At 43.3% G+C, this 16,259-nt stretch overlaps 1 protein-coding gene across 3 annotated transcripts in view; it reads right to left on the minus strand.

Annotated features, from left to right (window-relative positions):
* Nucleotides 1-11,843, minus strand: part of GRK3 (G protein-coupled receptor kinase 3) — a 103,344-nt gene extending 91,501 nt beyond the window's left edge. Inside the window, exon 1 of one of the 3 annotated variants that reach the window (XM_040463906.1) lies at nucleotides 11,747-11,842. In XM_040463906.1, the coding sequence (XP_040319840.1) occupies nucleotides 11,747-11,810 (64 nt within the window). In that variant the 5' untranslated portion in view covers nucleotides 11,811-11,842. Of the gene's footprint in view, nucleotides 1-11,746 lie in introns of all 3 variants that reach the window. The other 2 variants (XM_040463907.1, XM_040463908.1) reach the window with 2 other exon arrangements.
* Between the last annotated feature and the right edge of the window lie 4,416 nt (nucleotides 11,844-16,259).

The following is a 16,259-nucleotide window of genomic DNA, read 5'->3' on the forward strand; positions in this document are numbered from 1 at the left end:
TCATATACGTTCTTTCGAAGGGTGAGCTGGCCGGGGGTGGGAAGCCTGATGTGGTCTTTATCTTCCCCCGTGTGCCTTTCTTGTTTAAAGAGATCTTCCTAGTACAGCACTTGATCAAAATATATTCGACTGTGAATGTCTCATTTCGCAAAGCATATAAGTACATCTGCTACAGAAAGATCTTTGTGCACTGTCCCCAAATTCTGGACTTTAGCATCATTATATATTAAATAGGAATTGTAGGGTTGATATGTTATTTAAAAAAAAAAAAAAAAAAAAGAGGCACTTCATCTCCATGCGAATTTCCACACTAACTTTTCCTGGTGACAGACAGACAGAACTTCCAATCCAGGCTTTGCCTCTTGGGGGGTGAGCGAACTTGGTCACATTCCTTTACCCAGCATGTGAAATGCTCAGGGCAGTGTTTGGCACACAGGGAGCCATCGCCGTCTCAAACTAAAAGGGATTCCTACAAAGCAGGCTCAGAAGAAATCAGGGAGAATTAAATAGCAATTTAAGAGATCACAGATTGGGGCACCTGGGTGGCTCAGTCCGTTAAGTGACTGACTTGGGTTCAGGTCATGATCTCGCGGTTCCAACCCCGTGCTGGGCTCTGCGCTGACAGCTCAGAGCCTGGAGCCTGCTTTGGATTCTGCCTTTCCCTCTCTCTCTGCCCCTCCCCCTCTGATGTTCTGTCTCTCTCTCTCTCTCTCTCTCTCTCTCTCTCTCTCTCTCAAAAATAAACATTAAAAAAAAAACTTTTAAAGATCACGGATTGCCAGGCGGCAGATCAGGGGTCTAGCCATCCTACCGCGGCGTTCCTATCGTTCTAGTGATTAGCAGATGCCAAAGTACTGTGTTATTCCAGTAAAATGTAGCTGTTCTCAATTTTTCTTGGAAGTGATCATTCTGGCTGATCTTCAAACCTGAAGATCTTTAAAGCTTTAAAAAGGAAAGCTTTAAGAGCTTTAAAAAGGAAAACCAGGGGTGTTTGAGTGGCTCAGTTGGTTAAGCGTCCAACTTCAATTCAGGTCATGATCTCTTGGTTCATGAGTTCAAGCCCCAAGTCGGGCTCAGGGCTGACAGCTCGGAGCCTAGAGCCTGCTTCAGATTCTGTGTCTCCCTCTCTCTCTGCTCCTCCTCTAGCTGTACTCTCTCTCAAAAATGAATATTAAAAAAAAAAAAAAAAGGAAAACCAGCCTTAATAAACTTAAAAAAAAAAAAGGTATTTTCATGCTCTTTGGAAGCTGCCTCAAATATCGCGGACGTCCCAAATACTTAGAGTGGCAGAGTGTGCCTGCAGGGCAGGTGGTAGCCCCCAGCTCAGGCAGGGTCCTATGGGAGGAGCCGGGTAGATACCCAGCCTGCATGAGGCCAGCACAGGTAAGAAGTCAGCTGGGAAGACAGCCTGCCAGTAACAGGCAAGATGAAAATGTGCAGAATCGGTGCCCCTAACTTTCCCGAGTTCCCTCACCAGGAGTTGCCTGTTGCTGCCTCGCCTTTTCAATTGAAAATCCAATTAGCTGTGCTTAGTCAAGTGTTTACCTCTGCTTTTTGAAAGTTTAAGTGGATCTTTAACTCTTTCACTGGCTAAAAGTCTCCACAAAGGCATGTAGGTTTTTCTTCTCCGTGGTGGTTGGTTGCTCTCCTCTAGAGAAAGATATGATGGGGTGGGAGCCCGACTCTGTGACCCTCAATCAGGGCTGTTTGTAGGGGGAAGGGCCCTCGCAGGGGCAGAAACACCCACTTCCAAACAAAGCTGGGCACAAAAACGGGGAGACAGAGATTGAAGCTGGTTCCCAGGTTCAGATTCCCCTCATTATAACCAAATGCAAAAAGATTCAATTTGCTATCATTTAACCCTGGCCTTTGAGTAAGGAGTTGCAGGGCTACAAGGTTTTTGGCAGATTTTAACCATCTATTTTGTTTTGAAGCACAGAACACTTCAAGCAATACTTTCATAAATTTAAAAAAAAAAAATTGATTGGAATCCCTGGTCTTTGCAATTAACAAAAGAATAATACTAAAATGTTTTATTCTGTGTTGTTTGTGGGTTTTTTTTTTTTAACTATTTCGGTGGTCTTATCGATTTTTTAATAGGTACCCATGACATATCTGTGTCCATCTTTGTTTTTATAGAAACTGCTCAAAAATCTATTTGAAAGGCAGTAGTTTTTATTTTTCTAATGTACTCTTTCTATAATGAAACATATACTTTTGTCTCCAAAGCCCATAACAAGTATATTTCTTATGCCTTAACCCCAAGGTGCCAAATACAGTATATGCATTCTTGCTACATAAATGTTCTTTGAAATCATGCTAAATGTATTTGAGACCAACATAAGAAATATTTAAGAAATCAAAGTGAAAAGTAAAAACTGAAAAGGAAAGGCACCAGAATGGAAAGAAAGAAAGAAGTAAAATTGTTTTTATTCAGAGACAAGATTCTCTATGGGGAAAATCCTAAGGAATTCACACGCACACATGTGCACACGTGCACGCACACACACCTATGCACAAATCTCTAGAATTAATAAACTAGTTCATCAAGACGGCAGGATCCAAGGTCACCGTACAAAAACCCATTCTATTTCCACGTGCTAGCGATGAAGAGCCAAAAATGAAATTAAGGAAACAAGTCCGTCCAAAATAGCACCAAAAAACATGAAAATACTTGGGAATAAATGTAATGTGATGCAAGAGACTGAAAGCCACAAAGCACGCCTAAGAGAAATTAGAGATGACCTAAATAAATGCGGAGACATTTCATTTTCATGGATCGGCATACTTCATGCTGTTAAAATGGCCATTCTCTCCACGTTGATCTGTAGATATAACATAATCCCTATGGAAATCCCAGCAGAATTTTTTTTTTTTTTTTGCAGAAATTGAAAATCTGATGTTAAGATTCGTATCAAAATGTAAAGGATTCAGGATAGCCAAAAACAATTCTGAAAAAAAAATGTAGAAAGAAAGAAAAAAGAATAAAGTGGGAGGATTTTTACTTCCTGATTTCAAAACTTACCCCAAAGCTACAGTAATGAGGACAGTGTGGCACTGGCCTAAGGCAGAGATCAATGGAACAAAATTGGGAGTCCTGAATAAATCCATTTTATGGTCAATTAATTTTCAACAAAAGTGCCAGGACAATTCAATGTGGAAAAGAAATGTTTTTTCAACAAATGCATCCAGACAATTGGATATCTACATGCAAAAAAAAAAAAAAAAAAAAAAAAGATGAACTTAAACCCTTATCTCACAAATAGGCAAAAACTAACTCAAAAATCAACCAAAGACCTAAATGTGCGAGCTGAAATGATAAAACATCTAGAAGAAGAATAGGAGAAAATCTTCATGGCATTCAGGTAGGCAGAAAGTTCCTACATACGACACAAAAGTGCAATTTTTAAAAATGTATGAATTGGGTTTCATCAGAATTAAAACGTTCGGTGCTTCAGAAGTCACCATTAAGAAATGAGAAAATCAATTTCTTAAATGGACCGAAAGATTTCAATAGGCACTTCACCAAAGATATAAGAAGGCTAATTAGCCCAATCACGTTCAGGGCCACGAATGGTTAGGGAAATACAAATCAAGACCACAATGAAACATCACTTCACACCCACAAGAATGGCTCTGACCAAAAAGACAACAGCAGGCGTGGATGAGGTTATGGCAAGCCTGGTCCTCCAGAACCTGACGGTGAGAATACAACAGCGTTTTCTGAAAAGGGTAACCCTGAATTTGTCAGATATCCCAGCAGTTCCGAAGCTCCTAGTCATACACCTAAGAGAGATGGAAACAGGTGTCCACACTGGCACATGACCACTCACAGCAGCACCGTTTGTAACAAACAGTGGGAGTAATCTGAGTGTCCATCAACCAACTGGCGAGTGGATAACAAATTCTGTGGTCTATCCATAGGATGGAATATTAATCCAGCCACAGAAGGGTTGGTGAAGGATGGGTACGCGCAGTGTGGTTGAGCCTCCAAAATCTTACGCTAAATGAAAGAAGCCAGAACCAAAAGACTACAGTCTACATATGGCAGGCTTCCGCTGGCACAAACGGGAGTCAGTGTGATAAACGGAGATGATCCAGTGGCAATAGGTGACGTAATGTTACATAAGCCAGGTTGTTCTTCCTACACGAGGGTAACATTTGCATACTTCATGAATTAAGTACCTATTTTGGAGTCTCCTTATAATCAGACACACTGCCCTCTAATGAGACTGGCTAGGCAGACAGGAGTTAAGTAGATTGTCGACAGACAGATGGAATTTATCAAAAGCCATGCGCCTCACTTGCATATGATGAGATTATTTCAGTGTATCTTACTGAAGAAAATGGTAACAAAATCTTAACCCCAATTGGTAAAGTGGTCTGCCTTTCAATAATCGGTATCTCTTTAAAACCATTCTTCAGATAAAAGCCAAACCAAGAACACTGTGTCCCTACTGACATGAGTGTAGGTTTTACTGATAGCAAATTAGGAATCAGCATAACTGATGTCTGTTAAGACATACAATTTCTGTTTAAGAAGGAGAAAAGGAGGATAAAAGCAGCCTGTCACTTAATCTTTTTTATTCTGAAAACTGGCAATTAAAAACAAAGACTTGGCGGGGACGCCTGGGGGGCTCAGTTGGTTAGGCTTCGGACTTCAGCTCAGGTCATGATCTCACGGCTTCTGAGTTCAAGCCCCACTTCAAGCTCTGTGCTGACAGCTCAGAGTCTGGAGCCTGCTTCGGATTCTGTGTCTCCGTCTCTCTGCCCTTCCCCCACTCGTTCTCTCTCTCATTCTCTCTCTCTCTCTCGAAACTAAATAAACATTAAAAAAATAAAATAAAAACAAAACAAAAACAAAGACAGGGCGCCTGGGTGGCTCAGTCGGTTAAGCCGAGTCATGATCTCAGCTCAAGTCACGATCTCACGGTTTGTGAGTTTGAGCCCCACATCGGGCTCTGCGCTGACAACGGGGAGCCTGCTTAGAATTCTCTCTCCCTCTCTCTCTCTGCCCCTCCCCACTCATGCTCTCTCTCTCTCAAAATAAATAAACTTAAAAAATAATAAAATGAAAACAAAGACTTAAGCATCTACCCTGTTTTCTAGTGCTGTGTAACAAACCACCACAAACTCAGTGACTTGAAAGCACCACTCCTTCCTGACTCACAATTTTTGAGGACACAAGTCCTGGCAGGCTCCTGGGTTTCCCGTTTAGGGGCTCACAAGGCCCAAATCAAAGTTTTGGCAGGCTGGGGAATTATCTAGAGGCTCCCAGGGTCAGGTGCATTCAACCTCATGCAGGTTGCTGGCAGAATTCAGTTCCTATGGTCGTAGGACTCAGGTCCTGGCTTCCTGGTCGGCTCCTAGCCAACACCCACCGTCTTCTCACGTGGTCCCCTCCACCTGCAGAGTTGGGAAAGCCATGTCCAATCATTCTTGTGCTTCGCTCTCTCTGACTTCCTCTTCGGCCAGCCTGAGGAAATTCTCTGCTTTTTAAAGGGCTGGTGTGAGTAGATTAAGCCCACCCGGAACACAGTCCTGGTTTCCTCTGTAAAATCTCTTTCGCTGGGTTACTTGCGGGAGTGACGTCATGAGGCCAAAGTCACGGGCCTTGCCTTCAAGTTCGGCCAACTGCACCTGCCTTTTCCTGAACTATATTTAAAGGCAACCAAATAGCCTTCGTGGATGAGCAGCGATAATAAATATGGAAAGAATGGCATAATCAGAACCCCCCTCCCCCCGCCAATCTGGCAACTTCCTAAAAAAAAAATAACTGATTTAGGCAACCAGTGTCAATGGAAATGAAACGCATGGCAGACGACAGCGTAATGAGGAGCTGACAACTGACCACATCTGAACTCACTTTAGAGACAGCACTACAGAGCGACAGCTCCGTGTCATGTGCTTCCTGCCACAAAGTGCACAGCGCCACCTGCAAAGCACTCTTGCCACAAAAGTCGAACCAATCTAATAAGCTGTTAGAGCTAACTTCCAATTTACAGGAAATACAGAAAACGGAAGTGTAATTTAAATAATCCCATGAAGAAGCAAAGAGAAAAATTCAGAATGTGGAACATTCTACAATACGACGGACCCGGTTTCTTCAAGAAGTCCATCACCTGTGTGTGGGAAGGGGAGGGGAGGAGGGGGAAAACACCTGTTCTAGATTAAAAGAGACATTATTACCAACTACAATATAAGAACATTCTCTGGATCCTGAATCAAACAAACCAAGAGTAGGAGGGCATTTTTAAGTTACTCAGAAAAAATGTGGGGGTGCCCGAGTGGCTCGTCAGTGGGTTGAGCGTCTGACTTGAATTTGGCTCAGGTCATGGTCCCGGGGATCATAGGATCAAGCCCTACATCGGGCTCCAAGTTAAGCATGGGGCCTGCTTGGGATTCTCTCTCTCTCTCTCTCTCTCTCTCTCTCTCTCTCTCTGTGCCCCCCTGCCCCCGCTACTCAAATTCTCTCTCTCTAAAAGAAAAAAAAAAAAACTAAAGAAAAAATATAAATATAGACTTGGAATTACAGTAAGAACCATAATTAGATATTAAACTAAGAATCATTATTTTCTTTTCTTTTTTTTTTTTAAATATTTATTCTGGGGAGAGCACAAGTGGGGGGAGGGCGGAGAGAAGGGGACAGAGAATCTGAAGTGGGCTCTGTGCTGACAGCAGTGAGCCCAATGGGGGGTGCAAACTCGTGAACCGCGAGATCATGACCTGAGCTGAAGTCAGATGCCCAATCAACTGAGCCACCCAGGTGCCCCAAGAATCATTGTTTTTTGTTTTTGTTTTTTTTTTTTTTAATTTTTTTTTTTCAACGTTTATTTATTTTTGGGACAGAGAGAGATAGAGCATGAACGGGGGAGGGGCAGAGAGAGAGGGAGACACAGAATCAGAAACAGGCTCCAGGCTCTGAGCCATCAGCCCAGAGCCCGACGCGGGGCTCGAACTCACGGACCGCGAGATCGTGACCTGGCTGAAGTCGGACGCTTAACCGACTGCGCCACCCAGGCGCCCCAAGAATCATCGTTTTCATTGGTTGGGGTAGAGACTAAAGTTGTATAAGAAAACATTCGTAGTCTTTACAGATGGATATAGGGCTGAAACTCTAAAAAGAGTTTGCTAATTGCTTAAAATATTTTGGCAGGGGTGCCTGGGTGGCTCAGTTGGTTAAGCATCAGACTCTAGACTTCAGCTCAGGTCATGATCTCACGGTTCATGAGTTCAAGCCCCACATCGGGCTCTGTGCTGACACTGCAGAGCCTGCTTGGGATTCTCTCTCTCTCTCTCTCTCCCTCTCTCTCTTTCTCTGTCTCTCCCCTGTTTGAACAATATCTCTCTCTCTCTCTAAATGAATAAATAAATAAACTTAAAAAATATACATTTTGGTAGCCATGCAAAGAGAGGATGAACAAGGAAAATGTTGTAAAATAAAAAATCTGGCTGACAAACATATATGGGGGGTTATTAGTCTAGTTTGGGGCATGACTAGATATTTTTACTTTAATTTTTATTTATTTATTTATTTAGAGAGACAGCATGCATGCAAGTGGGGGAGGAGCAGAGAGAGAGGGATAGAGAATCCCACGCAGGATCCATACCCAGCACAGAGCCCAACGTGGGGCTCGATCTCAGGACCCTGAGGTTATGACCTGAGCCAAAATCCAAAGTCGGACGCTTAAACCCGGGCACCCCCACATTTTTTCTGAGTAACTTAAAAATGCCCTCCTACTCTTGGTTTGTTTGATTCAGGATCCAGAGAATGTTCTTATATTGTAGTTGGTAATAATGTCTCTTTTAATCTAGAACAGGTGTTTCCCGATGGACTTCTTGAAGAAACCGGGTCCGTCGTATTGTAGAATGTTCCACATTCTGAATTTTTCTCTTTGCTTCTTCATGGGATTATTTAAATTACACTTCCGTTTTCTGTATTTCCTGTAATTATAATTTATACTTATAAAAAATTATAAATTTTTATAATAAACAATTTCATTTCAGGGCTTTCATTCACAGAGCCATCTGCTGAGAACCAATCCGTGTGTTAAGGGCTTTGCAGACATTTCTTGCTGCATCCTCACAACTGCCTTAGGCAGCAGATAATATTTTCACCCCCCCCTTTCATAGCTCAGAAAACTTAACGAAACATCAACCAGTTTGGGGTACAGCCAACAGGCCGGCGCATCGCCCGTCATCTCAACAAAGCTTCGGAGACTGAGTATACGACTGAGACTGAGTAAACTTGTCCATTTCACAAAGCGTTTCTGCACGCGGGCTGCAGCACAGGTTGGCAGGCAGCTCCCCCAAACCAGGCGCTAACCTCAGCACAGGGGAGGGCGGGAGGTGCCGGACGAGAGAAAAGGGGCTGATTGATAGGCAGGGGACACACGGTGGAAGGGAAACAACAGAACGACAGAAAATCAACAAGTTGGTGACACATGGAGGCCCTCATGGAAAGGGGCGATGGAACAGATGGGAGAAACAAAGGCAAAAGGCAGTGGGCGGGGCGGGGGCAGGGAGGGGGCGCGAAATGGGAAGAAAAGAAGACCGAGAGAGCAGGACAGATTCACTCCAACCACAGGCCACCTTCCGTCCTGCCCCCATCCCTCACACCAGCTGAAAAGGAGAGCCCTACAGGGCGGGAGGAAGGACCAGACGGATACTGAATGTACAGCGATGTCCGGACGTAACTACAGACGTGTGTTTGGCGACGTTACCATGCACTCTTGTCTCCCCATCCCCCGCCCCCCCCCCGCCCCCCCCCCCCCCCCCCGTCCCACGATTGCTGCTCTTTCCTGTGACCTGCCAAGTTCAGACCTAGCTTCCTCTGCCCAGCTCCAAGCTCACGAAGGGGAAGGAAGGGAAGAGGAAGGAATCATTTATTCATTTAAGCAACTTTTAAATTCTTCAAAACAGCTTCACCGAGAGAACTCACAGGCCATCAGTGCCCAAGGAAGCTGCTCACAGGGCAGAACCTGTGTGACTGAGGCCAGGACGCAAGGCCACCTTAATGCCAGTAAGGGCATCCGATCAAGGTCCCCTGGGGTCATCTTCGGGTAAGGGTTGGATCAAAACAATGGGAAGGAAAGACATGTCTGGGGGCCTGCATGTGTGTTGCGGGGACGGCGGACAGGAGCGGGGGGAGGATCAGAAAACACAACGGGAGAGATAACCTTCAGTGCATTTCACAGACTGGCACGAGAGCACAGGCGACAGCGGGTTCGTCACAATCTTCCAGTGTGCCTTAGTAACAGGGAACCCCCGCTCGCATCACAGGTTGAGAAACACCTTCCTCTCGTAGCAGCATTATGTATAACAGGCAAAAAGTGGAAATAACCCAAACATCCGCCGACGGATGAATGGATGAACAACACGCGCACAGCCACATCTTATGGAATATCACCGAGCACAAAAAGGAATGAAGTACCCGCACATGCCACCACATGGAGGAACCTTTAAAATATGAGAGAAGCCCCATGCAAAGGCCACGCATCGTCTGATTCCATCCGGGAGGAATGTCCATGCTGGGCGAATCCACAGGGGCAGGAATCAGATTAGTGGTATCTCGGGGTGGGGGTGGGGGTGCTGATGGGTATGGAGCCTCTTCTGGGGGTGTTGGAAACGTTCTAAGATGAGGCTGGGTTCAGGGCTGCACGACTCTGTGAACACGCTAAAAACTGCTGAACTGCACACGTGAAACGAGAGAGACGCCGTGGCAAGTAGGTCTCAACAGAGCTGTAGACCTATTTTTAAATTTCAACTAATAAATAAGGCGTTTCTTTCTTCCCTTGTTTCCCAAAGACACGAATTTCTCTCTCGTTACCGTGAGAGTTTTGTTTTCCGTTCTTTCGTACAAAAGCAGAAGCAAAGAGGCAGCGGGGGGGGGGGGGGCGGTTATTTATATAGATGACAGTTAACCCAACGCCGTGAACGCAAGGAGAAGCAGCAATGAAGCATGAGATGAAAGTCAAACTCTCTCGACCGCTCCGTTCCGTAGCCAAATCCCGACGCTCGACGCTCGGGATGTAAGATTTCTAGGTAGCTACGGGCCGCTAGCTTTCCACACATTGTGCTCTGAGCACAGACGGGGCAGTACTCCGCCTGCTTCTCCGGGGAACGGCATCCAGCTTTTCACCACTGAATGTCAGGGGCTGTGAAAGAAGCTCTATCGCCTTCATACATGGCCAAGTTCTGGAGGCTAGCTAAAAAGTCTGCCAAAACCCGAAGGCTTTTCTGCACCGGTTTCTACTTTAGTTGAACACAAGAGAGCATCATGCTGCTTTCTTAAAAAAAACAAAACACAAAAAACTATCCAGTTCTCACAGGGTGACCCTCAGCAGTACATTTTATATTCATTGTTTCCTTTCCAAGAGCCTTTACAGAATGGCTGGACAAGGAGAACTACAAATCAGAATAAGTCACTTCACCGACCTGAGTCTATGACTCCTTACTTATAAGGAGGAGGGCTGCCCACAATTACTTCCAAGGATATTCAGTCTCCAGGGGATCGGTCATTGTGGGTCTGTGAATCATGGAGACAGGACTAAATGCAGAAACGGAGTTCCAGGAAACTTTTGTATAACCGGTTTCTTGCAATTTTAATAAAGTCATTTCCTCGAGTATTAAAGTCATTTAAAAATGATGCCACAGTTCCTCGGCAAATCTTACCTGAGTCCTTGTGGGAGGCAAGTAAAGGGAAGGAAAGAAGGTTCCAATTCTCTCATATTCAGCTAAGGTGATTTCATGTGAAATCCTGGAATTATCTGTTTATCACATTACTATGGGCAGATTAACAAAATACCCAGCTGGCAGGCCAAACGATGAATCCTATCTGAGTTGAGAATAAAAATATAGTGTAGGAAACTTCTGGACAGCAGGAATGGATTTGGGGGGATGAAAAAAAGAAAGTATGTGGACTCCAGCTCTTATCTAACCTCTAAACAAACGGCCAGCCCTTCGGAAGCATAATACTCCAGTGCTCCCCAAGCCTTGGAACCTCACACTAGAGCTATTCCTGTCCAGTCCTACCTTCTCCAAGCACTAGCTGCTGGTAATCGGAGAACACGCCTATACATCCACACACTTGCTCCGGCCAAGCCCAGCACTGCCCAGAACTGGGTGCCAGCTAGAGAGAAATGGATCCTTGACCTCTATGCACACAACAGGAGAGTCCTGGTGACCTGCTAAGTAAGGCTCAGGGATAAGCCTTACTTACTGAATGGAGCCTCAGGGATAAGAGTAATTGATGGGGAACTGACAATAAGGAGCAGTGTGTAAAGCCTGTCAGCCAGCGAAAACCGATGAGATCAAGTGCGCCAGCCCCACACTTTGCAAGGAGCCGGCCAAACACCGGAGTGCAATATGTTTATGAAGACACGGGACACCTCCTTGCGATCACGGAGAGTACAACAGCAGTGAGGAAAGGTGGGGACCTCGGAAGCGGGTCCGAAACCCAGAGCACTTCTTTCTGGTTACCAACTACCCAATCCTTTGATTTGGCAACCCCCAAACTGCCTTAAACCCTCGAATCGAGCTAGTCTGTCTCCCAAGAGCTTACTCACAAGGTCTGTTAGTAGGGATGGAAGTAACCATTACATATCTTATTGCTACATGAAATGTCCTTCATTCCCAGCCAGAGCTATAAAAGCATATAAAGCACGAAAGGCTGCATTTACACATAACTGTGATGCCACCTGAAACCACTATTAGACTGTATGCCAAATGAGTAAGTGGGACTTACCAATTTTCTGGTTAAAAATCTTGTCAAAGGTTATTTCATTTCTCTCCTGGAGGTACTTCTGCATCACACTCCGGATACTAAAAGAGAAGAGGGACACGGTTTTAACGGTGACAGCCTGCATCATGAGAAACCATCCCTAGCGTGGACAATACGTGAATGTCTTAACTCAAGGATGCTGGCTGGAGAGAGCCCTCTTACTGACAGCCGTGATCGCACGGCCAGCTGACTACACTTAAAGCTGGGAGCATCATGGCTCCAGCTGGTATCCTGTCCTGTGACTCGGGGCCAACCTGACGTGTAGACACTGGACCAAAAATAACCCCAGGGCTGTGGGAACGCTCACCCTCAACACCACCGTTCTCAAAATACATACAAGTGTGCGCGCACGTGTGACACATTCCGCTAATGGATTAATGAGCTCTTTCTGAAACAAAAGCAAATGTTCCCTGGATGCATGACTGCGATTTTTAAAAACCACATTTCTATACATCAACAATAAACAGTGAGAAAACATAATTAGAAGAAGACTTCACTTAACGACAAAATAAGAAACACCAAATGCCTTGAAATAAACCCTTCAAAACATGGGCAAGGACTTTATGGGGAAGATTACAAAATGTACTGAGAGACATCACCAAAAATCTTAATAAATGGAAAAGAACACCATAGTTATGAACAGAAAGATTTAGTATTGCAAAAATTCAACATCTATCCAAGTTTATCTGTGAAATCAATTCAAACCCCATCAATATTCCACAGAGTTTTTCACAGAACATAGAAACGATTAGTCCTTATAAACTGTACCCAGAACAACATGGGATCAAGGAGAGCAAAAACATTTATGAAGAAAGAGAATAATAAGAACAGGGCTTATTATGAAATTAAAAGAATTAAGACAGGATAAACAAACTGATCAATGAAATGGAATAGAGAGCACATAAATATGGAACTTTAATATATAAGCAGCAAGGCAGAGAAATGGAGAAGCTAAGGATTATTCTGTGAGTGAACAAAAAGTGAATATCCAAATGGAAAAAGTAGAGACTGAGTCTCTATCATCCACTGGTGGGGGAAAAAAATTGGCATTAGCAGCCCCCTCTTGAAAACAAACTGATTAAGGGGTGCCTGGGTGGCTCAGTCAGTTGAGTGTCCGACTTTGGCTCAGGTCATGATCTCACAGTTCATGAGTTTGAGCCCCGCGTCGGGCTCTGTGCTGATAGTTCAGAGCCTGCAGTCTGCTTCGGATTCTGTGTCTCCCTCCCTCTCTGCCCCTCCCCCATGCATGCTCTGTCTCTCTCTGTCTCTCAAAAATGAATACATGTTAAAAAAAAATCTTAAACAAACTGAGGTATAATTTATATACGGTTAAATGCATATTTAAGCGTACCAACAGATGAGTTTTTCACATATAACTACTACCCTAATCAAGACGTAGAATATTTCTATCACCCCAAAAGATGCCCCTTTGCAATCAGTCTCCCCATACTCTAAGATCCAAGAAAATACTGATCTCCTTTCTTTTAGTATGGTTTACCTCCTCCAGTTTGAGAATTTTACAGAAATAAAACTACACAATATGTTGTCGTGTGTCTCACTTCTTTCACATGACATAAGCAAGCTTCATCCATAGTGTTGTGCACGAAGTGTTTAGTCCCTTCTCATCGCCAAGTAGTATGTCATTGCATGAACACTCCACCATTTATCCATTCATCTGTTGATAGACAATTGGGTTGTCTCCAGTCTGGGGCTATTGCAAATAAAGCCGCCTTAAATATCTGTGTGTAAGTCTTTTTACGGGCACGTGTTTTCATTTCTCATGGGCTGTTGGTCACGTGGTTAATTATACCACTGTTGGTCACGTGGTTAATTATATTTAACATAATGAAAAACCTACTGAATGATATTCCAAACTAACTGTATGACATTACATCCCCACCAGCAACACATGAAGTCTCAGTTGCTCCGTATTCCTTGCCAACACTTTGGTTATCAGTCTTTTCGGTTTTAGCCACTGTTAGGCAGTGTAGTGGTAGCTTATTTTAATTAGGATCTCGCTAATGAGTAAGGATGTTGAGTACGTTTGGACACGATTATTGGAGTACTTCTATCTCCTGTGAGGCATGGGGGTGAAGTCTTTTGCCTACCTTTTAATTGAGTTACTTGTCTTATGACTCAATTGTAAAATTTCTGACTATGTCCTGGAATCGAGTCTAGTGTCCGATTTATATGATCATAATATTTTCACCCAGTCCATACCCTGTCTTCATTTTCTTCATGAAGTCCTTCTAAGAGCACGTGTCTAGTCTATGAGTTCCGATTTATTATTTCTTTGATGGACCACGCTAAGAAATCTTATGCATCTGAAGGTAATAAAGATTTTTAACTTGGTATTTCCTTTCAGACATTTTAAAGTTCTAGCTTCAATGTGTACGTCTAAGATCCATTTCAGGTTAACTTTTGTGTATGATACAAAGTAAAACCTCAAGGTTCTTTTTTTCTTCCTAATACCTCGCTATTCCGATATCATTTGCTGGGGTAAAAAAAAAAAAAAAAAAAAAGTATCCTTACTCCATTGAATTATCCTGGCACCTTTTTTTGATACAACACTAAATTTGGGAAGGTCTTTCATTAGGCTATCCCTGTATCATTGATTTGTATGTCTACTCTTACATCAATACTATATTTTCTTGACTTTAGAGGTTTAGAGTATGTCTTGAAATCAGGTATCTCAATTTGGTTTTACTGCCTTTGTGGAGTTTTTGGTTGGTTCGTTTGTTCGTTTTTTGGCTATCCTAGGTTTGTTACATTTCCATGTAAGTTTTTCCCCAGAAATTTCTGTCCAGAAAAAGCCTGATGGGGCTTGGATTGGGATTGTGCTGAATCTACAGATCAGTTTGTGGGTATTGACCTCTTAGTAATAATAAGTGTAGAATCCGTAAGTATGATATGTTTCTTCACTAATCTAGGTCTTTAGTTTCTCACATCACTATTTTATAGCTTTCAGTATAGAAGTCTGGTCTTTTTTTTTTTTTGCAATAGCTTTCTCTGGTTTTGATATCCAGATACGATGATTCATAAGAGGAGATGGGAATAATTCCTTTCTCCTCTATTCTCTGGATGAGTTGGTGCCCAACAATGTTAATTATTCCTTAAATGTTTGGTAGAACTCATCAGTGAAGCCACGTGAGCCTAGAATTTTCTTTGTGGGAAGGTTTTGAAATTACACACTCCATTTCTTTCATAGATATAAGGCTATTTATATTTTCTGTTTCTTCTTGTATTAGCTTTGGTAACTTGTGTCTTTGAAGGAATTTTTCTATTTCATTTAACCTGTTTAATGGAACTCAAAATAATGATTGTGAGTAAGAGAAACCAGATTAAAAAAGAGAGACAAACATACAGACAGAGACAGAGAAAACACAGTGTCTGATTACAAAGAGGCAGAAGCAAACTTTTGCGTGATGGAGCACAGAGCAAAATAATATATACACACACATATATATTTGGGTTTTGTCCCAGTACTTGGCACAGAACTCCTAAAACCCTTGGAATTTTCTTATGGTAGAAGCATCTAATTCATAATAATCCCTTTTCAACCCTACATGAGTTTATGCTAATGAGGTGACTCTTAGCGGCCCATAGACAGCTTCAGGGCAGAGCTAGTTGCCAGAGAAACCCACCATGTGATTAGAGCGGTAGAACTATTGGCCCCATCACTTGACATCTGGGAGAGTGGAGACTGAGTTCAATTACCAACGACCAATGATTTAATCACACCTACACAATGAAACTTTGATAAAAACTCTAGAAAGATGAGGTCTGAAGAGCTCCCGGGCTGGTGACCCCATGGATATGCTGGGACACTGGTGCTTCCGGACAGGGCAGGGACGCTCTGTGCCCCACCCCTTCCCACAAGACCCAGCCCTATGTAACAGTCCCTTTGAAGTCCCTGAGTTGTATCCTTTACAATAAAATGAACTGTAAGTATAGCACCTTCTTGAGCTCTGTGAGTTGTTCGAGTGAAATCTCAAACATAAGGGGAGGATCATGGGAACCTCAAAACTTGTAGTCAGCCAGGCAGTAATGCAAAGAGACTACAGGACCCCATTTGCAGCTGGCATCTGAAGTGGGGCAGTCTTGTGGGGCTGAGCCCTTAACTTGGAGGCTGTGCCAACTCTGGGTAGTTAGCATCAGGATTGAGTTGAACTGTAGGACACTCAGTTGGTGTCAGAGAATTGACAATTGTTGGAAGGTGACAAAATGTATATGTGCGTTATCTTAATTTTGGTAATGGCTTCACAGGTGTAGATAAAACTTGCCAAATTGGACCCTCGAAATGTGTGCAATGTGTTTCATGTTAATTATACCTCAAAAAAGCTGGGTTGGTTTTTGTTGTTGTTGTCTTTCTTTGAATTATATCACCGGGATGTGATCAGCAAAATCATGAGTGTTAGAAATTCTCTACCACCCCTGACCCTATTTCTTTAGCAAAATCAACTTCAAGAGGGGAAAA

The sequence above is a fragment of the Herpailurus yagouaroundi genome, unplaced genomic scaffold (assembly GCF_014898765.1).
Source record: "Herpailurus yagouaroundi ecotype Mexico unplaced genomic scaffold, PumYag 428, whole genome shotgun sequence".
NCBI classification, from domain to species: domain Eukaryota; kingdom Metazoa; phylum Chordata; class Mammalia; order Carnivora; family Felidae; genus Herpailurus; species Herpailurus yagouaroundi.